Source organism: Eurosta solidaginis, chromosome 5 (assembly GCF_040869045.1).
Source record: "Eurosta solidaginis isolate ZX-2024a chromosome 5, ASM4086904v1, whole genome shotgun sequence".
Taxonomy (NCBI): Eukaryota; Metazoa; Arthropoda; class Insecta; order Diptera; family Tephritidae; genus Eurosta; species Eurosta solidaginis.
The window spans coordinates 36,295,588-36,319,182 of NC_090323.1; the positions used below are offsets into that span (position 1 = coordinate 36,295,588).

At 39.1% G+C, this 23,595-nt stretch overlaps 1 protein-coding gene across 4 annotated transcripts in view; it reads right to left on the reverse strand.

Annotated features, from left to right (window-relative positions):
* The window catches only part of Pss (phosphatidylserine synthase 1 homolog l(3)77CDf), a 67,160-nt gene extending 43,567 nt beyond the window's left edge, over window positions 1–23,593 (reverse strand). For 2 of the 4 annotated variants that reach the window (XR_010953579.1, XR_010953580.1), the window contains exons 1-2: window positions 22,854–23,593; window positions 2,490–4,487 (exon numbers count right to left, since the gene is read on the reverse strand). Coding sequence is in view for 1 of the 4 variants with exons in the window: in XM_067788399.1 (XP_067644500.1) it covers window positions 22,854–23,182 (329 nt within the window). In the remaining 3 variants the exon portion in view is untranslated. The remainder of the gene's footprint in view (window positions 1–2,489; window positions 4,488–22,853) is intronic. The other 2 variants (XR_010953581.1, XM_067788399.1) reach the window with 1 other exon arrangement.
* Window positions 23,594–23,595: the final 2 nt, after the last annotated feature.

The window sequence follows — 23,595 nt, forward strand, 5'->3', positions numbered from 1 at the left end:
TCAACCGACCTAATATAAAGGAAGTAAAAAAAACTTATTTCATTAATCTAAACTAAAAAGTCTATATCGTTATTTGTTCCTATATCACTTGTTTAAGCGATTACCCATAAAGGACATACACCTGTTTATGGTGCAGTTTTAGCCTTTAGGTCAATTTTTTTTTGCTACAGATGCCCCGTTTTTTTACAGATGTTATATTTTATACATACAAACATTTTGTCGACGGTCTAATGTACATTGAACTTCACGAGTATTTTGTACACACGAGTTTTTTGGTAAGCGCGGCCGAAGGCCGTGTATAAAGGAGTTTTGGGAAAAAATACTATAGATCGCAGCCCCGGTTTCGCAGCGGTCTCTGGTAATTTTTGGTTTTAAAGTGAAATCTCGAATTTCCGCCTTCGAGTCGATCCGTGTTGTAAACTCTTTCCCAATAAGGAATTTACGACCAATTGCAAATAATTCATGGCGATAGACGATAAAATTATTTGCAATTGGTGGCAGGAATATTTCGGCGAAAGAATTTTTTTTTTTGAAATGGTCTAATGTATATACAAAATTTGTTCAAACATGTTTGAACTCCCCACTTTTTGCCATACGATTTTGAATACCACTTTTTTTTATTGAACTTAAGTTTCTTACATACATACATGTATCTAGATTAAAAATTCTCTCATGACAATTTTTTTTTTGAAATGGTCTAATGTATATACAAATTTGTGCAAACATGTTTAAACTCCCCACTTTTCGCCTTACGCTTTTGAATACCACTTTTTTATTTGAACTTTTTGCCATACGATTTTGAATACCACTTTTTTTATTGAACTTAAGTTTCTTACATACATACATGTATCTAGATTAACAATTCTCTCATGACAATTTTTTTTAAATGGTCTAATGTATATACAAATTTGTGCAAACATGTTTAAACTCCCCACTTTTTGCCATACCATTTTGAATACCACTATTTTTATTGAACTTGAGTTTCTTACATACATACATCTACCTAGATTAACATTTGTCTCATGACAATTTTTTTTTTAAATGGTCTAATGCATATACAAATTTGTGCAAACATGTTTAAACTCAACACTATTTGCCATACGATTTTGAATACCAATTTTTTATTGAACTTGAGTTTCTTACATGCATACATGTATCTAGATTAACAATTCTCTCATGAGAATTTTTTTTTTTTTTCAAATGGTTTAATGTATATACAAATTTGTGCAAACATGTTTAAACTCAACACTATTTGCCATACGATTTTGAATACCACTTTTTATTGAACTTGAGTTTCTTACATACATACATGTACCTAGATTAACAATTCTCTCATGAGAATTTTTTTTTGAAATGGTCTAATGCATATACAAATTTGTGCAAACATGTTTAAACTCAACACTATTTGCCATACGATTTTGAATACCACTTTTTTATTGAACTTGAGTTTCTTACATACATACATGTACCTAGATTAACAATTTTCTTATGACATTTTTTTTTTTTTGAAATGGTTTAATGTATATACAAATTTGTGCAAACATGTTTAAACTCAACACTATTTGCCAAACGATTTTGATTACCACTTTTTTATTGAACTTGAGTTTCTTACATACATACATGTACCTAGATTAACAATTTTCTTATGACATTTTTTTTTTTTTTGAAATGGTTTAATGTATATACAAATTTGTGCAAACATGTTTAAACTCAACACTATTTGCCAAACGATTTTGATTACCACTTTTTTATTGAACTTGAGTTTCTTACATACATACATGTACCTAGATTAACAATTCTCTCATGAGAATTTTTTTTTTTTGAAATGGTCTAATGTATATACAAATTTGTGCAAACATGTTTAAACTCTCCACTTTTTGCCATACGATTTTGAATACCACTTTTTTTATTGAACTTGAGTTTCTTACATACATACATGTACCTAGATTAACAATTCTCTCATGACAATTTTTTTTTTTGAAATGGTCTAATGTATATACATGTTTAAACTCTCCACTTTTTGCCATACGATTTTGAATACCACTTTTTTTATTGAACTTGAGTTTCTTACATACATACATGTAACTAGATTAACAATTCTCTCATGACATTTTTTTTTTTTGAAATGGTCTAATGTATATACAAATTTGTGCAAACATATTTAAACTCAACACTTGTTGCCATACGATTTTGAATACCACTTTTTTATTGAACTTGAGTTTCTTACATACATACATGTACCTAGATTAACAATTCTCTCATGAGAATTTTGGGAAAATTTTAGAATAGCACCCCCCCGAGTTCGGGGTAAAACTTGGTATCAAATGAAAGAGGGAGCTGTCCTGATCGCAAATATATATATTTTAAAGTGCGCAAACTGATAATTTAAAAGTTATTTGTTGTTAAAGTTTGCAAATTTAGCAAATTTCTATAGCACTTTAAGTTACACTTTACACATCTTTCAAAACCTTAATCCACATATAACTTACAGTTCCCAGGATAGGAACCTTTAAAAAATTAAAGTTGTGACGAACCAGCAGTTCGCCAATGGTTAAATCAAACACAAGAATTCAATTGAAATTCGCAAGACAAATTTATTGTGCACTGGTGGCACTCACTATCATAACTAACTCTAAACATAATTACTTCTTCCCATGAAACCTTTAACTCTACGCTACTTATGTTAACGTTGAAGATCCCACCACCATCAAATATTTCGCAATCGATGAGTTGTGCGTGCACGTCAATATTGCCTATGCTGCATTTCTCATGGGTTGTTGATCGTGTTGTGTTACCATTCGCTTGCGCGTGGACTACGTCAGCGAAAGTTCTATATTGGCCAACAAACTCACATGCACGGCAACTTGAGTAAAGGGTGCGCCATTGGGGTATTGGGAATATGGGTGTGATAACTCCTCCCCCTTTAAAGATCTGCGTCCCGCAGATCAAACGAAAAACGTGAAAGGTTTATGGTAGGTATGGAGTGGTCAAGGCTCCCTGTTGGTCGGCTAGTTCATGAGTAATCAAGCTAAAATGTAGATGTGTCCTTCGTGATCGTATTGGCCTTTGTGCGATATGCCCCGTGTTCGAATATTTCTGGAAGGTTTAGCTTTCTAGTGTACCATCTCCATAGGATAGCAGCGGCCACGACTATTCCGCATACTGTTAGGGCTTCTGTAATGATAGACAAATTGATTTTTTCATTAACGTATCCCAGATACCTTACGTTGTCCATTGTGATATCGTGGACATATTCCAGGTTTATCTTCATTGTATGATTTTTAACTTTGGAAAGGATGGCTGGCATAGCCTGCACTGTTATGGCTTGGTTGCTGGAGAAAACTTGATAACCGATCTTGATAGTTTCGTTGTTTAGTTGGATGACGTAGGTGCCGTTGATGGTGTTTGTGGAATTATTGCTCCTGATCACGCCTTGGTAATTCGAGAGGAATATCGTATTGTCGTTTACCAATTCTATAGTCGATCCATTTCTCCTGGTGAATTGGCAGCTAGCGTCTCCCCCTTTTAGTAATCGTGGTATGCAGCTATCTTCATCCAATTTTGATAAGGAGTCTGACCTGCATACTGTAGACGAACTGATTAGTATACAATTACCCGTCAACCCGTAAGTTTCCTCTTGGTTTACGAGCATCCTGTCAAACGGTAGGTCCAGCTGTTTGTGTCCGTATATGCCGGCGCGAGTGATCAGCATATTATATTTTTTTGCTATTACCTTCGGCATTGAGAGCACATAGAGAAGCAGTGTCCCATTTGTATATACTGACGGTTGACCGTACTCAATCGCTTCGATTATATTTTCATACGGAAGGGTCTCCATTTCCGACAGCACCTGATTGATCTCGTCATTGTCAAGTAAGTTTGTGTTGACAAAACCACTTTTTGCCAGCTGGCATGCCCGCACTATTTCGTTGACCTCTTCGCGAACGAGCAGGATATTGTGCAGTGCATTTTGATCAAATTCTGTTGCCTCGTTCTCCTTTGTAACATAGTTTGTGCGGTCCATCACCTCGTCAATTTTCTTCACGATGTCTTGGGTGGCCGTAAAAAGCTTCTTGTTAACTTTATATTGGTGGTTATTGCTCTCAATTACTTCGTTTTGGCTGCGGAGAATATTATTCCAGTCGGTTGCGTCGGGTGACCCTGCCAACCATTTCCATGCTGAGCCCAGCCAATCGATTGAGCGGGTTTTCCTAACATTGCTTGTGTTGCCCGTTAATTCCTGGAGTCGCTCTAGTGTTTGGTTAATGTAGAATTGAGCCAAAATCTTGTCGTCGGTTCGCTTCATTAGCCGGCTTGTCAATTCTTCCATCTGCATGGTAATTGTAGCATATTGTTGGAGGTTGATAGCGTGAATCAGCTTGAATGATCCGCCAATGATCCACCCATTTCCGTCCTGGATGGTTATGATGGGTTCTTTATAGTGGAAAATATGAAGGGCGCTGATGGCTGGTGCCAGCAGTGGGAATCTGCAAGGATGTTATTCTTGTTAGTGTGTTAGTAAAGTAATTCCTAAGTTACTTAAAAATTTTGTTAGGATTTGTAGTTTTTACTAACTAGTGTGAGAAAAGAAAAATTTAACTTTGCCTTTAGGGCTGTAAATGTAGTTATTAGTGCTAGGTTTACAGAAAGGGATTTTATTTTGACATTTTATTATTATGCATAGCTTTGGTCTTCTTGCTTAGATAAAATATTTTTTAGTGTGTTAGTAGCTTTTATTTATTTATTTATGTTTTTAGAATTAAAAATTTCGATAAATGTTTAGTAAAAATTTCGATACATGTTTAGTACAATATCTATAGGAATAGTTTTCATTGTCATTGTGGTTAGTCGAGAGAAAAAAAAGGATAAAAAATAAAAGGATGGTAGTTTTTCTTCAATTATTATTTTTTCCCTTATTACGCCTTTAAAATGGGAAAAAATAATTTGTTTTCTTGTTTAAGTGTATTCCCCATTTCTGGTGCGGTAAGCAAAAAATGTAACTCTAAATTGCGGTTAAAAGATTTGTAAGTTGTAATTTTGATTAGTGGGGGAAAGGGAAACAAAATTTAAAAATATGAAAGGATAAAAAAGAATGGTTTATTGTTTTTATTTATACTTTTTTTTGTTCTATAATTTTTCATTTCCCTTTTTTCCTTTGGCAATAAAATAAAAGAAAAAAGGAAAAGACAAATTTAAAAAAGTTTGGTTTTTGTTTTTGCTTTTTTTTTTTTTTTTTTTTTGGTTTTTTTGCTTAGCGGATTAGGCGAAGAGCATAATTTTTTCTTTTTTTCACTCAACGGATTAGGCGAAGAGGATAATTTTTTCTTTTTTTCACTCAACGGATTAGGCGAAGAGGATAATTTTTTCTTTTTTTCACTCAACGGATTAGGCGAAGAGGATATTTTTTTCTTTTTTTTCACTCAACGGATTAGGCGAAGAGGAGATTTTTTTTCTTTTTTTCACTCAACGGATTAGGCGAAGAGTATAAAGTCTCATATTTTTTCTTCCTGCGGGTTAGGCGCTAGGATTAAGTATCAATGTTTTTATAGGCTAGGGGATCATACTGTTCTCGAACCAGCTATGGGGGATCGTGGAATCCGGTTTGGGAGTGGCGTAGCCATTTGTCAAATTCGATGGCGTCACAACCTACTAAGGCACGATTTGTCCCACTAACAAGCCCGCTCTTGTAGTAATGATCATTTCCTTTTGTTTCGATTTCTTTTCGTTTTTGTTTTTGAGTTATTATAATTTTTTCATTTATTTTTCTGTGATTTTTTTCTCTATATTTTTTATTTTTGCAACGATGTTTTTTTTTTTGCTCAGTTATGTGCTAGGATGTGTGTTCCTGCGTTTGACATTTTTAATGTGAGTTTTGTGAATTTTTTTACCACTGACTGTGGTTACTGATACCCTGTTATCCTTTGCGACAATTTCCTTTCTATATATGGGTTTTTGTTTACCCTTGATCTGGTTGTCCTTCACGTATATGACATCATTTTCGTCATAACGCTCAGGTAAAGACCTTTTCCTATTATGTCGTTCAATCTGGGCTTCTGCTTTTCTGTCAACAAAGTTTTCAAATATTCATTGGTCTTCCTACTTTTTTCTAGAAGTTCTTGGTAGTTGGAAGCTCTTGCGCGGTTGAAAAATATTTCGCTGGGCTTCCGGTTTGTAACAGAATGGATAGAATTGTTATATCGATCTACTGCTATGGTTACTAACTGCTTTGTTTTTAGGTTTGCGTTATCTGCCTTTAGGCACCTGATGATTTCGATTAAAGTGAAATGTAGTCTTTCCACCTGACCATTAACTTCGCTTCTCTGGGTCGATGTGCGATACAACCTAACCCCTAATGATTCCAAGAGGTTTTGTATAATTGGACTAATCAGACCGCGCTCGTTGTCGGTCACTAGGATATCTGGGGTCGTAAAATAGTGTAGGAGTTTCACTATTTTGTCCTTAAGGTGCAAAGTAGACTTGTTTCTCAAGTGAAAGAGTTTCGCAAATTTTGAAAATTTGTCAATACAACTGAGAAATGTCTCTCCTTGTATTTCAAATATGTCCACGTGAATAATTTCACAAGGACGTGATGGGATAGGTGTGTTTTGTAATTCTGGTTTATTTGGATGTCTATCGTATTTGTTAATTTTACACGTCTCGCAGGACGAGACGTATTTCTTGATGATGCTGTTCATTTTTGGGAAGTAGTATTTCTCTAAGATTTGCTTTTTATTTTCGGTGGCGTTGCGATGAGCTCTTTTGTGCTCTGCCCACACTATCTCGCAAATCCTATCAGGATCTCTCAAATCCTCTACAATAGACTGAGTTACACGGATTTTATATTGCATAAAATTCTCTAGGTATACTTTTTGGAGCAGCCCTAGATTACCTTCTGGCATTTTAATGCCGTTGACAACATTCGGCCTAAGCTTCTCTTTGAGTACCCTAATAAGCTCCTCTTCAGTGATACCTTCTATCTTTAGGTAGTGTCTCGAGTAACCTGGATGAGGTTCTTCAAATATTTCTAGTCTGCCCCTAAATACAAGCTGGTTCCTAAATACGTTAAGGGGCACTTCAACGAACGGTATGAGGTCAGAATTGTCCTGTTCTGCACTGTGGATCGTATCATCGTCCTCGCTTTCAGAGTTCGCTGTTGATCCTGTGGTTGCGTTCCGACTGGCGGCTTCGGATGTTGACGTTGTGAGTGGGTTTGCTCGAGTTTTGAGTCGAGACAGAGCGTCAGCCACGACGTTAGATTTCCCTGGTTTGTAGATTATCTCGTAATTGTATTCCTCAATCCTAGCCTTCCAACGTTTTAGCTTGGCATTGTAATTACGATTGCTTAGAGAGAAAGTTAACGGTTGGTGGTCAGTAAATATACGTATCTTTTTAGCACCATAGAGGTAGTTCCGGAGGTTGTCCAAAGCACATACGATAGCAAGCATTTCTTTTTCGTTTGTTTCGTATGCTTCTTCCGTAGTGGATAAACTCCGCGATATAAACGCTATGGGTTTGTCCTTGCCATCGTGGTCTTGTGATAGTACTGCACCAATAGCGAAATCGGAAGCGTCCGTCGTCAGGTTGAAGAATTTATCGAAGTTAGGTAAGGTCAAGACTTCGGAGGTTCAAGGTAATCGGCACCTTTTTCGATTGAGTTGCCCTTACTTGGGCATGTTCCCCTCGCGTAAGGTTGGTAAGTGGCTTTGCTATCTTCGCGTAATCGCGATTAAACTTCCTATAATATGAAGTTAGCCCTAGAAAGCTCTTGAGTTCTTTTAGGTTCGATGGAGGCAGCATCTTTTTAATGGAATTGACTTTCTTTGGGTCAGGGAGTATTCCTTCGGGAGTCACGATGTACCCCAAAAATTCCACACTTCTTTTCAGAAATTGCGTCTTTTCAAGGTTGACCGGTCAAAAGCCTGGCAAGGATAGTGTCGATGTCCCTTAAATGTGTAGCTTCGTCTCTGCTGAAAATTATGATGTCGTCGATATATACGAAACAAATACGACCTATGTATTCTTTTAGCACGTCGTCTATCATGCGCTGGAAGATAGAGGGTGCATTTTTCAGACCGAAAGGAAGCCGCAAAAATTCATATTTTCCATTCATTGTGGAAAATGCGGTTTTTGCGATGTCGCTCTCCTTCATTGGGATTTGGTGGAATCCCGAAGTAAGGTCGAGTGTCGTGAAAAATTTCGCATTACCAAGACTCGCGATAGTGCCATTGATATCAGGGATAGGGTACGTATCGGGGATTGTTACGGCGTTTAGCCGCTTAAAGTCAATGACCATTCGATATTTCTTTTCTCCATCGGATTGAGATTTCTTTGGTACGATCCATATGGGTGAATTGTAGGGACTCTTGGAAGGACGAATGATGCCTTCTGATAGTAAGTCCCGGATTTGCTTTTCCAGCTCCTCGCGCATATTAACGGGGTAGGGGTAGCTTTTTGTATAGATGGGGTTATCGGTTACAGTTTTAATCTCTGCCTGGACATTGGTGGGGATTTCCATGCTTCGGTCGATCGGTCCGAACAAAATTTCATATTTTTCTAGTATCTGGTATAGCTTATTTCTTGTAAAATGGGTAATATTATTATCAAGGGGGATATTTGTACTGATACTATTCACCTGCTGCGCTTTTTTTCGTTTAAGAGGAAGCAGAATGTCTGGTTTTAAAATGAGAACATTCAGTTCCCGGTCTAAGACTGCCTTGATTTCTGACAACGTATCGTCGCCTATTATTCCGTCGAACGATTTGAGGCCTGGGAGAACAAAAAAGGTGGTGAGTAGGTCTTTGCCTAAAAATTTAAAGAAGTGTCCACATATTTTCCTGTCCACCTTTATAGTTCCACCCGCGGAGATTACATGAAACGGCTTTTCTACCGGTGAAGTATTTTGTGCTATGCGTTCACTTATATAATTTTTATTCGCCCCCGTGTCCACTAAAAATTCTAGAATACCCAAATCTTGTGTAGCGTATTCTAAATACGGTACGCCGGACACGAGGCTCCCATGGTAAAATTTACCTGATCGCCTGTTGTTTGTTCGCTGTTGTTGTTGGTTGAGGTGCTCGGGCTCTCTTCTTCGTCTACTGGAATCAGATAGAATAATTTCTGTTGCTTACTCGGGGTTTTGTTTGCATATCTTTGTAGCTTGTAGAACTTGCCCCCCTTTTGGTATTGTCGTATCTAGAGAATGTGCCGTTGCCTCTTTGTCGGCTCTGTGAAGATGGTTCGGCATCCATTCTTACTACCGTGTTGTTTTTCCAACTTGGGGTGGACTGATTGCTCAATTTCGTTTGACCTGAGCTTGGGTAAGAGGGCCGTTGCCCGGTTTGGTTGTTATCTCTCCAGCTGCGGCCCGAATTGTCTAAATTAGGATAATTTCTTCCATTGCGGGAAAAAAATTTTGGAGCTGAAGGTTGATAATTGTCATTTCTATTATCCCTGTGGACGGGTGGGCGGTAGATTGCATTTCTCCGATCCGCATTCAAAATTTTTAGGCATGCAGAGTATGCCTCAGGTAGGGTTTTCAGGTTTTGGACAAGAAGCAGGGCAGGAAGATCTCCGTTTAGCCCTCTTATGAAGACGTCTAACGCCCTTCGGCGGTGAGCCTCGGCCAATGCCTCTATGGTTTCTCCGTGTACGTATTTGTCTACCTTTATTGTATTTATCATTAAAGAAAGCTGTTTCTGCACTTGAGCATAAAAATCGGACATCTTTTGCCGCCCTTGCGACATTAGTGTCAGTTGTTGCTCTAACGTTTAAATGTCCCTAATGTTTGCGTAATGCAGGATTTCCTTTATCCTCCTCCAGTCCGAATCTAGGATATTGTGCGCAAGCAGCGCAGAATCTGCCGCGCCCCTAATCTTCCCTCTAATGTGCCTTAAGATAGCAGTGTATATTGGCTTATGCCGCACTATTTCATAATCACGTATAACTTGTTCGACGCTATGGACCCAGGAGCCGTAGTGCTCCCGTGATCCATCGAATACCTGCAATTCTTTTACACAGCGACCTCCGCCAGCTCACTCTCTGTCCGAGCACTCACTAATGGCTCTACTATTAGTTCTTCCCTGGTGTCCGAAGACTGCCTTCGCACTTCCCGCACTTGGGCCTCTAGCCTTTCCAAATTATCACTCAATCCAGACAAGGATTCATCGCTGTTCTTTGATTCTACACCTTTGAGTCGTTGGTCAATTTTTTTGAGTTGGGCTAGTATGGCGTTAATGGCGCCATTCTGTTCCGTAAGCGATTTCTTCACCTCGTCTGCGTCCATGGTTTTATCTCTGTGAAAAAATAAGAAAAGAAATATACAGCAGGGATTAGTTTATACTCACAAGATCCAATATCTCATTGGAACTTTCTGGTTGAAACTTATTGAGATTTTCGTAAGGAAAAAATGTATTTATCTGTATTTTCCCTTTGCTAGTTCACTCTTTTTCAATTAGAACTTTTTCAACGTGTTGAAAATTTGTTTATTGTTTTTTACCCAGTTTTTTCTTTATCTGGGTTTTAGTTCACTTCCTCTTTCACTTAGAACAAGCACTTCGCACCGATTGCTCGGGCGCCACTTACAGTTCCCAGGATAGGAACCTTTAAAAAATTAAAGTTGTGACGAACCAGCAGTTCGCCAATGGTTAAATCAAACACAAGAATTCAATTGAAATTCGCAAGACAAATTTATTGTGCACTGGTGGCCCTCACTATCATAACTAACTCTAAACATAATTACTTCTTCCCATGAAACCTTTAACTCTACGCTACTTATGTTAACGTTGCAAATCCCACCACCATCAAATATTTCGCAATCGATGAGTTGTGCGTGCACGTCAATATTGCCTATGCTGCATTTCTCACGGGTGTTGATCGTGTTGTGTTACCATTCGCTTGCGCGTGGACTACGTCAGCGAAAGTTCTATATTGGCCAACAAACTCACATGCAAGGCAACGTGAGTAAAGGGTGCGGCATTGGGGGTATTGGGAATATGGGTGTGATAACTTATATATCTATATAAATTGGCAATGATAAACTTAAATTGCATTTTTGTATATTTCACATTTCATTTTTGCATTGGTTTTACTTATTATAATGTTTTTATTAAATCAATCGCGCTCTTGTAGCAACATCCACAATATATATATATATTTTATTGATGACATTACAAAGCTGTGCTGCCACATAAACAAAAAAAACAAATATAAATATTAACTTACCACCATTCAGTTAATAAAGAAAAAGTAAAATATATATTTTTACTACTCATTTTGACAAGTTGAAACACCTTTCCGCGTAGGCGGCCGCCACGGTTATACCACACACCCGGATTTGGCATGGCGTAGCCCAGGGTTATTTTTTATAAGCGCGGCCAAAGGCCGCCTATGCAGAAAGGTGTTCTATGCAGAATTACTGTGCATGGCGTAGCCGGTGTTGGATCGGCTAACATAACAATAAACATAAGAGTTATAAGGTAATATCAGCTCGTTCACGAATGCAAAAAAGAGCTTTTTCAAATTTTTGGTAAATAAAGACTAGAAAAGTTAAAGATATATATGGGGTATTCCATCCCATTTCTACCAATTTTGAACCCGACCCCTTTAGAATTGGCTGAAAGTTTTTGTTCTTTTTCTAGCTTACGAAAGACGTTTTTCAGAAGTTTTTCAAATTTTTTCAGCCAACTCAAAAAAAGTTATGTTTTTTTTTTGTAATTTTTCAGTTTTTCGAGATTTTTTGAATTTCGCCCTTTTTTTACTCATAAAAAACTTCAATAAATTCTGCAATCATCCCCACTAATCCCGGAGTGGGCCGAGAATATTTGTTTTTTTTTTTTATTTAATTGAAGAAAAAAACTTTAAATTTTTTTTTGTATTTTTTCCGAAAAATACATTTAAAAACATATTTAAAAAAAAAAAAGATCCCAAACGGTCAATTTTTTAAAAAGTTATAGCATTTTGAAAAAACTCCGTTTTCCAACTCAAAATAAGTTTTAAATACACCCGCTTGCCAAACACTGCCGAGGGGCGACCCCGCTTAGAAAAATTTTCTTCTAATTGAAAAACCTTATTTCTAAAATTTTTGATGTTGCTTTGCCAGGGGTTTGAACCCAGGGCATCCGGTGTGGTAGGCGGAGGAATTTTGAATTTTTTCCGAAAAGTACATTTAAAAACAAATTTAAAAAAAAAAAAGATCCCAAACGGTCAATTTTTTAAAAAGTTATAGCATTTTGAAAACAAAAACGGTGTTTTTTTTTAAATTCATAACTTTTTTTGAGTTGGATGAAAAAATTTGAAAAACTTCTGAAAAACGTCTTTCGTAAGCTAGAAAAAGAAGAAAAACTTTCAGCCAATTCTAAAGGGGTCGGGTTCAAAATTGGTCGAAATGGGATGGAATACCCTATATACATCAGATGAAAGGTATTTTTATGAGTTATTTTTCGATTCTGCGCTTGTTCCGTTTTTTAGATGTGGCAGCACAGATTTGTAATGTCATAAAATATATTGTTACGAATATTAGCAAAACTAAGGAGTGGTGCCGTCTCTAAGCCGGTGCTAAGCAGTGACGTGAATGCACATCAATAATTCAATCATTATGTATCTATATAAACGAAACAATAACTGCGTCTACATATATGTAGCATGTACGTATACGAGCAGCGGAGAGTCAATGCACTAACACATGCATATATCTGAGATACTCCTATAAGTATGCAATGAGAAAAACTATAAAATTGTGCAATTGTAGTTACAGCTGAGAAGTTTGAGAGCTACTGGACTATTAGATTCTGGAAGCGCCTAGAAGATGTATAAAATTGTGCAATTTTAGTTATAGCTGAGAAGTTTGAGAGCTCATGGAAAATGCTAGTAGATTCTAGAAGATGCGAACGAGGAAACCAAAGAGTATAAAAGGCGACAGATGTAGAGGCGCTGTAATTCAGTTTGATTTGAGTTGTCAAGCAGTTACGACTAAGACGATATCTAGCGAGCAATAGCAGTATTATTTTGAAAGTCAGTTTCATTTAAGCTATCAGTTTGGTTATTAAGCTATTCGTTGCACAGTTTGAGTGTTATTGTGAAGTATTTTAATAAAGGCCATTTTTCCATTATTCAATATTGGAGTTATTTATTCAACAGTTTAGCGATACGAACCTAGCAAAAGGGCAAATAAGAGGATTTGCAGCAAATTCGTTACAATTGGTGTCAGAAGAGGAATTGTTGAATAAATTCCAGAGGACAACAAGGACATGGCAAAGTTCAGTGAATTGAAGATCCAGCAACTAAAGAAGGAGTTGGAGAGCCGTGGATTGAATACAAGCGGCGTTAAACTTGAACTTCAGGCACGGCTACGAGAGGCAATGGAAGCAGAAGGAATTGATGTGGAAAAGTATGACTTTCATCTTGATGGCGAGGAAATAACAAAAATGGAAGAAACACCGCAGACAATGGCGAACACAGACCTGAACATGATATTGGCTGCAATATCGGCACAAATGTCCGAAATGTTATCACAAATATCCACCAACATGTCATCACAACTGGAAGAACAGAAAACGTATATGTCATCACAGATGGAATCCCAAGAGACACGAATAACATCCAAGATGAAAACACAGCTCCAAGAACAGAAGACATATATGGCATCACAATTGGAAGAACAGAAAACACACATGGCGTCACAAATTGCAGAACAATTAAAAGAACAAGAGGCACGCATAACATTACAGCTCGAAGCACAAGAAGAACGTATCTCAACAAAGCTGGAGGCACAGGAAACAAAATTCTCATCGCAGCTGGAGGCTGTTAGTGAACGACAAAATAAAGTGGAGGCCGAGATGGATGCTTTGAAAGATCGGATTCAGGAGTTACAATTGAACCGTCCAATCACTTCAACGTCTACTCTGAAGGTAAAATCCCCAACGTTTGATGGTTCTGTTCCATTCCAGGTATTTAAGCTCCAATTTGAGAAGACGTCGGCAGCGAACAACTGGAATGCTGAAGATAAAGTTGCAGCTCTGTTCGTGGCATTGAAAGGGCCAGCAGCCGAAATCCTACAGACGATTCCCGAAGGAGAGCGGAACAACTATGAAGCATTGATGGCCGCTGTCGAGAGACGATATGGAAGCGAGCATAGGAAACAGATATTCCAAATTGAGTTGCAAAACCGTCACCAAAGAGCGAATGAGACTTTGCAGGAGTTTGCCTCGGATGTTGAAAGGTTGACTCATCTCGCAAATGCGGACGCACCCGTGAAATACACCGAGAGGGTAAAAATCCAGAGTTTTATAAATGGCATACGGGACGTGGAAACGAAGCGGTATCACATGCATTGACTCAGGAAACGGCCTCACTATTGAGTAAACCAGCATACAAAGCTCATCGTGTGGAAGTGGAAAGACCAGATTGGGTAGACACAATTTTGGAATCACTGAAGGGATCACAACAGAAAAATGCCAGAGTTATTAAATGTTTCAAGTGCGGCAACCCAGGTCATATTGCACGACATTGTAGCAGCGGTCCCAATAGCTCCAACAATGTGGGTGGCCGTAAACGCAGAGCTGAAGGAGATGAGCAAATCTCCAAGTCCACTCAATCGTTAAACTAAAGCGAGTCAGCCGCAAGGGGCGACAGCTGGCTCCCTCAATTGAATGCCCCATAATCTCTATCTCACAAATTGGAAGAAGGTCAAACAATCTTACTGTCGGAGGACATGTGGATGGAAAGGAACGTTTACTGACTGTAGATAAGGGTGCATCTCATTCCATCATTCCAGCGGATTTAGTCAACAAGAAGATAAGACCATTGCATGGAGCAAGATTGCGTACAGCCACTGGAGAAGACAGCACGGTTCTAGGAGAAGAATCATGTGAAGTCGCAATTGGGAACGTCACGGTAGTACACAATTTTATAGTGGCAGAGATTGTTGATGAAATCATAATTGGAGTGGACTTCTTAATCGACCAGGGCATCAAGATCGACATGCAAAGCAAGACGATGCGATATAAGAACATGGATGTACCACTTAATTTCGGCTACGAGAGAGGCTACAGCAGTAAACGAGTGCTGGTGGAAGAGAGTCAGGGAATACCACCAAAATCCGAAGCAGTCATCTGGGCAAAGGTTGATGGAGATTGTGGGACAAACAAATTGTGGGTTGTCGAAGCAGCAAATAAATCAGCACTGAACATACTTGTAGGAAAAACCCTGGCTATGACAAAAGAAGATGGACGTATTCCGGTAAGAGTACTCAATGAGTTCAGGTCACCATTCAATTTTACCAAAGGAGCTATTTTGGGAAGATGCCAAGAGGCCGAAGTAGTTATTAACTGTGAACAGCTCCAGGAACACGTTTCATCTAGTAATACTGATCTTTCAAATGATATCACGGCATGGACGCATGGGCTAGAGGAAGCCTATCAGAGTAAGGCAAAACAACTGCTCATAAAGTACGCGAATATATTTGACCAGGATGGTTCCAAACCAGGCCGCACCAATGTTGTGAAACATCAAATTGACACTGGAGATGCGAGGCCGATCCGTCAAGATCCACGTAGTGTTCCACTGGCGAAGAGGAAAGTTGTGAGTCAAATCATACAAGAAATGAGTGACAGCGGCGTCATCGAACCATCAGCTAGTCCATGGAGCTCACCGGTAGTACTTATAAAGAAGAAGGATGGAAAAAGAGGTTTTGCGTGGACTACCGGAAGTTGAATGACGTTACGAAAAAGGATAGCTACCCGTTGCCAAGAATTGACGACACTCTGGACTCGCTATCTGGTACGAAATGGTTTTCCACACTGGACTTGAAAAGCGGCTACTGGCAAGTTGAGCCTTCAGTGTCGGTAATGGTCTTTGGCAATTTACAGTGATGCCTTTTGGACTTTGTAATGCACCAGCTACTTTTGAGAGACTCATGGACCAGGTACTGAAAGGACTACATTGGAAAAATGCTTGGTGTACCTGGACGACATCATCGTATTGGGCAAGAATTTTGATGAACATCTTAAGAACTTGGAGGAAGTTTTCCAGAGAATAGCTGGCGCTGGTCTGAAGTTAAGTCCCAAAAAGTGTACGCTTTTTAAAAAGGAAGTAAATTATTTGGGCCACAAGGTAACGACAGAAGGTGTCTGTATAGCGAATGAAAAGATAGAGGCAGTAAAGGATTGGCTAAGACCACAGAATCTGCATGAATTGAGAAGTTTCCCTGGGCTGTGCACATATTACCGCCGATTTGTACCAAATTTTGCCAGCGTAGCCCATAGTATCCACGATCTAACAAGAAAAAATAAAGCTTTTGAATGGAAGAAGGAGCAAGAAGTAGCTTTCCAAACATTGAAAGAGCGGTTGTGCACTGCCCCAATGTTGGCATACCCGATTCCAGGAGCAACGTTTATTCTAGATACAGATGCGAGCGGATATGCTATAGGAGGCGTTTTATCACAACTGGTCGAAGGACATGAGAAGGTAGTTGCATATTACAGCCGTTCAATTGGAAAACCAGAGAGGAACTATTGCGTTACACGGAGAGAGCTGTTAGCATTGGTAGAGTGCATTAAACATTTTCATAAATACCTCTACGGCCAGCGATTCCGTGTCAGGACAGATCACGCAGCGTTGAAATGGCTTCTGCAGTTCCGTAATCCGGAAGGACAATTGGCACGGTGGATCGAGCGACTACAAAGCTATGACTTTTCCATTGCGCATCGAAAAGGTAGTACCCATGGAAATGCTGATGCAATGTCACGAAGACCATGTAGTCTGGAATGCAAGCACTGCTCAAAGGCCGAGGCTAAAGAAGACATTATAGATGTCCGGCTAATGACTATAACGTGTACGGATGAATGGGACAAGGGACAACTAAGAAAGTGTCAGCTAGAAGATACAGATCTGTCAGATGTTATGCAAGGGCTCGAACGAAACGAAAGACCAAGCAGAGAGATGTCAGCAGAGAGTCTCATTGCGAAGTCATATTGGGCACAGTGGAACAGTTTAGAATTGATATCCGGTTGCTTGCATCGAGTATGGGAGAGTGAGGATGGTCAATGCAAGAAGAAACTGATAGTTGTTCCCAGGAAGAGGATTCCTGACGTGCTCAGCGAGCTGCACAGTGGTCCAAGTGGAGGTCATCTTGGAATCACGAAGACACTCGAGAAAATTAAGCAGAGATTCTATTGGGTTGGTTGCCGTCAGTCAGTCACCGAGTGGATTGCCAACTGCGAGGTATGCAACAGAGCGAAAGGGCCCAAAACCCGAAGTCATGGCCAGATGAAGCAGTATATTTCAGGTGCACCATTTGAAAGGATCGCCATGGATGTCGCAGGTCCATTTCCTACTAGCAACCGCTGAAACAAATACGTACTGGTGGTTATGGATTATTTCAGTAAATGGCCAGAGGTGTACCCAATCCCAAACCAAGAAGCAGAAACAGTAGCAGAAGTGGTTAAAAACGAATGGGTTGCAAGGTATGGTGTACCAATGGAGTTACATTCTGACCAAGGCAGGAATTTTGAATCAGCTGTGTTCCAAGAAATGTGCAAGAAGTTGGGCATTCGAAAAACACGGACAACTGCATTGCATCCTCAGTCCGATGGTATGGTGGAACGCTTCAATAGAACATTGGAGGAGCATTTAAGGAAAGTAGTAGACAAGTACCATAAGGTCACTTATATCACACATATCATTATTCTTGATGGCCTACCGATCGGCAGTACATGACACAACGGGCCAAACTCCCGCAAAGGTAATTTTTGGCAATGACCTTCGACTGCCGGCTGATTTGAAGTATGGGATAGATGCCGATGCGGAGAGGAATGTCAAAAAATCCACTGGTGTCTTGGAAGAAGAGCTGAGAGAGATGCACGATCTGGTAAGGCAACGAGCAAAGATTATGAGTGACAAGATAAAAGCGAGGTACGATAAAGCAATTAATTCGGAAGGGTTTCAGGAAGGAGATTTGGTACTGCTATACAACCCACAACGAAAAAAGGTTTGTCCCCGAAATTGCAGTGTAACTGGGAAGGCCCATACAAAGTTGTAAAACGGATCAACGATGTAGTGTACCGCATACAAACCATTGGCAGACCACGAACCAAAATGAAAGTGGTTCATTTGTAGAGGCTAGCAGCGGTTAAATCGAGAGGATTGTCTAATCGGGACGATCAGACTTAGGTAGAGGGCAGTGTTACGAATATTAGCAAAACTAAGGAGTGCTGCCGTATCTAAGCCGATGCTAAGCAGTGACGTGAATGCACATCAATAATTCAATCATTATGTATCTACATAAACGAAACAATAACTGCGTCTACATATATGTACCATGTACGTATACGAGCAGCGGAGAGTCAATGCACTAACACATGCATATATCTGAGATACTCCTATAAGTATGCAATGAGAAAAACTATAAAATTGTGCAATTGTAGTTACAGCTGAGAAGTTTGAGAGCTCATGGACAATGCTAGTAGATTCTAGAAGATGCGAACGAGGAAACCAAAGAGTATAAAAGGCGACAGATGTAGAGCCGCTGTAATTCAGTTTGATTTGAGTTGTCAAGCAGTTACGACTAAGACGATATCTAGCGAGCAATAGCAGTATTATTTTGAAAGTCAGTTTCATTTAAGCTATCAGTTTGGTTATTAAGCTATTCGTTGCACAGTTTGAGTGTTATTGTGAAGTATTTTAATAAAGGCCATTTTTCCATTATTCAATATTGGAGTTATTTATTCAACAGTTTAGCGATACGAACCTAGCAAAAGGGCAAATAAGAGGATTTGCAGCAAATTCGTTACAATATATACGTATACACATATAAAAGTTGTATAGAAATTTGCAAACTTTAACAACAAATAACTTTTAAATTATAAGTTTGCGCACTTTAAAATATATATTTGTGATCGGGAGAACTCCCTCTTTCATTTGATACCAAGTTAAACCCCGAACTCGGGGTGTGCTAAACTAAATCGCCGCCACAATTTTTTTTGAAATGGTCTAATGTATATACAAATTTGTGCAAACACGTTTAAACTCCCCACTTTTTGCCATACGATTTTGAATAACACTTTTTTTATTTTTTTTTTTTTTTTTTTTTGTGATTTAAGTTACTTCATTGCGTGTATATAAAATACCGGATGAAGATCGAATAAAATTCGAATTATTTGGCCAGCTCGAAAGCTAAAACGCCAACGCCAATTCTTCTGTTTAATTTTGTGATGATATTATATATTTCGATTTAATGGTTTACTCCAAGTACTAAATATTGATTTAATGGTTTACTCCAAGTATGCTAACTTTTTAGTTTTAAGTTCAATTTTTTGTCAATTCGCTTCCCTCACTGTCCGCCATTTTGTTGTCAACCGCATGAATCGCGTCCCTTTATAGCACGCGGTTGAGCTGTGGGGAAACGAACTTGACGCGACGACGTTTAAACACGAAGTGCACTTTTTTTATTGAACTTGAGTTTCTTACATACATACATGTACCTAGATTAACAATTCTCTCGTAACAATTTTTTTTTGAAATGGTCTAATGTATATACAAATTTGTGCAAACATGTTTAAACTCCCCACTCTTTCCCATACGATTTTGAATACCACTTTTTTATTGAACTTGAGTTTCTTACATACATACATGTACCTAGATTAACAATTCTCTCATGACAATCCTTTTATTTTGAAACTTACGCATCCATTTTACGAACTAGGAGGGCAGCAATTGCTTAGTTGATATCAGGTTTGTTGTTGTTTAAGTTTTTTTTAATGCATGCCCAATATTGATTTCGCCAAACATTGCACTAACAAAATAATTTACACTGTAAATGCAGTTTTCTCTTTTGATTACTCAATTGATAATTAGATTTTTTTTTTTTGTATAATTTAGTATGCTTTTAATAAATAACACTAGTTGTCAGCATTAATTTATGTACATTTTACATGTACCTATGCATCAGCTGCAAAAACCGGCTAAAACATTTTTTAATATTAAATTTAAAAAATTCACTGTCTTCAAAATTTTGATTAATTTTTCGGAAGCGCTTTAGGTTATATCACAATTTATTTAACAGAATGTAATGTTATGGAAAGAATAAAGATTTCCTTTACATCGCATTTTGCTCCTCAAAAAGGAAGATAGAACCACTTTCGCGTAAGTTAATCGACTTTGGGACTACGACGAGCATGACAAATCTGCGAAAACGATATTTTGTTTTTGTTCATTGTGTAACTTACTCCATTCGGCCGTTACATATGTATGTATGCATGTATATGCATGCATGTACACACGTCGGAATGTTTGTTAGAACAGCGGTTTAAGAATGAAAAGAAAGGAAATAATAGGGGAAACACGCGTGAAAAATAAATAAACTAACAACTTTTTAAATAAATAAAAAAATATATATGTATATTAAACCGAAGCGAGAGCTGCGAGTTAGCCGAAACAGTAAGGGCATTTGGAGACCCCTCGCGGATGAGGTGGCTTGGAATATATCCGGTATGCCTGTCGTAAGAGGCGAATAAAATACCCAAATGATTCTAAGGGTTGTGTAACGCATACCCCTTCAAAGAGTTGCTAGCGTAATTAATAGCTTCTCCAATCCAATTGTTAACCTCACCTAACCCTGGCGAATCCTGTTTCTTTCGCAGTCGAAGCTCTGGCGAACCCAAGTTACTGCTGGAACTAGGAATTGACGTGTTTTACGGGGTAGAAGGTTCAATGTGGTCATATTAAATAGTTCCCGAGAACATTAAGGTACTAGTCCGACCATCTCGGGAACGATTTGGTACGACCACATGAAACCTTCTGGGCCATACCGCCCTCCCACCCCCTACAACCATGAGGAAATTGCTCAACTTCGTTCTGGATACTGTAACAGGTTAAACTCTTACCTATCCAGAATCAACCCCGACATACAAAATGTATGCCCCGCTTGCAATGTGTCCCCACATGACACCAACCATCTCTTTAATTGTAATGTGGAACCAACGCCTCTAACACCCCTTTCCTTATGGTCCACCCCTGCTGAAACGGCAAGTTCCCTTGGACTCCCGTTAGAGGATATTGATGACAATTTGTGATCGGTCGCGGCTATTAGGTGGGGCGAGCATTGCTACAACAACAACAACAACAATGAGGAAATTGAGGTCGTCAGCGCCTCGGCAGTTAAAGAAACAGGATTCGTTCGCCACGGGTAGGTGATGTTGACAATTGGGTTGGAGAAGCTGTATATTGTGTTTGCAACCCCTTCAAATGGTTGCGCTACACAACCCCTTGAATTAATTTGGTATTTTAGCCGCCTCTTACGACAGGCATACCTACCGGGGGTATATTCTAAGCCACCTAACCCGTTGGGGTGCTAGTACCTTAACGGTGCTTGTTACCAGAACGGATCTGCATCCGACAAGGAACCATCAATATCGATAACACACCCCAAGGCTTTATCGTTAATACAACAACAGCAACACCAATGCTTTTGGGGAGTGTCCTTATCGCTACAACAACCACAATTAAAACAATACGCGAAGGTTTTAGGGAGTATTGTCAATGTTGGATGGTCCTTTGCCAGATATAGATCCCGTACGTTCCGACAACAAGCAGCATCAAAGCTAGCACCTTGCACGACCATCTTGTGAACGATTAATATGACAACATTAAACCTTCTAGGCCTGAGGCACTTGGGATCGCCAGAGCTTCGCTAGCTAAATTAGTGTATGATGCATTCATATTTGTAACAGGATTCCGCTCGCATAGATGAGGTTGACAACAGGGGTTGACTGATAATACGCGTGCAATAAACCGTAAAAAAAGTTTGCGTCTATAAAAAGATATGCACGAAAAACCAAAGAATTATAACGGACCTCTCCGAAACTGGGGGTGGAAACCGAAGTATTTTTGGCCGGAACACCTTTCGGGATTGGCGGCCTTCGGGGGCGCAGTCTGGTCCACCAATGCAAAACCCCCTTTTTCACTTTTGTTTTCCTGTGTATAAATAAATTACAACAAACACATGCAAACTTTCAATTTAACTTCAATTTTTTCCTTGTAGAGTTAAAATTTTTTCTTCCCTTCGGACTATTGATGCCGAGGTCAAGGCGTGTTGCTGTTGTTGTAGCAGTGCTTCGTCCCATCCACTAGGTGCGACCGATCACAAATTGTCATCAATATCCTCTAACGGGAGTCCAAGGAAACTTGCTGTGTCAACAGGGGTGGACCATAATGAGAGTGGTGTTAGAGGCGTTGGTTCCACATTACAATTAAAGACATGGTTGGTGTGATGTGGGGACACATTGCAATACATTTTATATGTCGGGGTTGATTCTGGATAGGTAAGATTTTAACCTGTTACAGTATCCAGATCGAAGTTGAGCTAGAGTGACTCGCGTTTCCCTGGGGAGTGTCCATTCCTCTTCCGCAAGTTTTGGGTACTGTTCTTTGAGTACTGGATTCACCGGGCTATTCCTGGCATAAAGGTCCGACGCCTGTTTGTGGAGTTCACCGAGGGCCCCTATTGTTTTTTTTTTGCTTCATACGGCTGAGTTCTCAGGTGCCGTATTTCCTCATAATTCTTACGGAGATGGCTCCTTAAGCCCTTGGGCGGTGTTGGCTCATCAATCAGATTTCTGGGCATTCAACATGAACTGGCCGGTCAGCATCTCATGTCTCTCCCTGATGGGGAGTATTCTCTCCTCATTATGTAGATGGTGTTCTGGGGACATGGTTTAAAAAAACCACAAGCCGCAACTCACGGCGGATTTATCTGTATGGTTATTGAGGCCCTTAAATTAAGAACACTCATATTTTTAGATTTAGATTCTCAAAATCATAATTACACATAACTTAATAACAAGCATAGATATATCACTCACCTGACAAATGCAAAATACATCACAGAAAGTACTGAAATTGCAAACAGTGTTATTGTATGAGGTTTGTAAAAGAAATCCAACGATATATCGTCCACTGGTCGTTCATTGACAATCACAAAGGTCTCAGCGCACTCGTCAAGTGCTTTGTCTTTCAAACTAGGCGATGAAGGATCATGCAGTTTTGTAGGTGTGGTAGGTGCACTAGCGGAGCCTAATTTATTGGCGGAGACATGGCTATTGACGTTTGTTGTAGTTGCTGTTTCCTGCGTCTCACCACCGCTTACGTCGGGTGAGCTCCTGCCGCGCGTACCACTTGCACGTTTTTTCATAACTGCCTTGGTTTTTATTTTTATTTTTTGTGAGTTTTTGTTATATTCTTTGCGAAATTGTTTCCCTTGTTATATTAACTTCCATTCAATAAACATTGATTACCGCACTATTTAGCCGTCACTCTTAAGGGTTGAACTGGGTTGCGCAATGTATACCCCCGAATTGCAACCGAGATCTTTGGTGTTGTTTTGTTGTCGATGGGATTTCTATTTTAATTTAAGTTCCTGAATGGAACGTTACTGATTTCTTATCACAATGATAGTAGTGCCGTCTGAGAACTATTAAATCATAAAGAGCACTATGAACTAGCGACTTTATTTAAAATATAGAATTATTTAAATGATGCGAAAAGCGACTCCGATCAAATATGTGACAATTAAACAAAGAACAAAACAGAAGAAACAATTTTTAA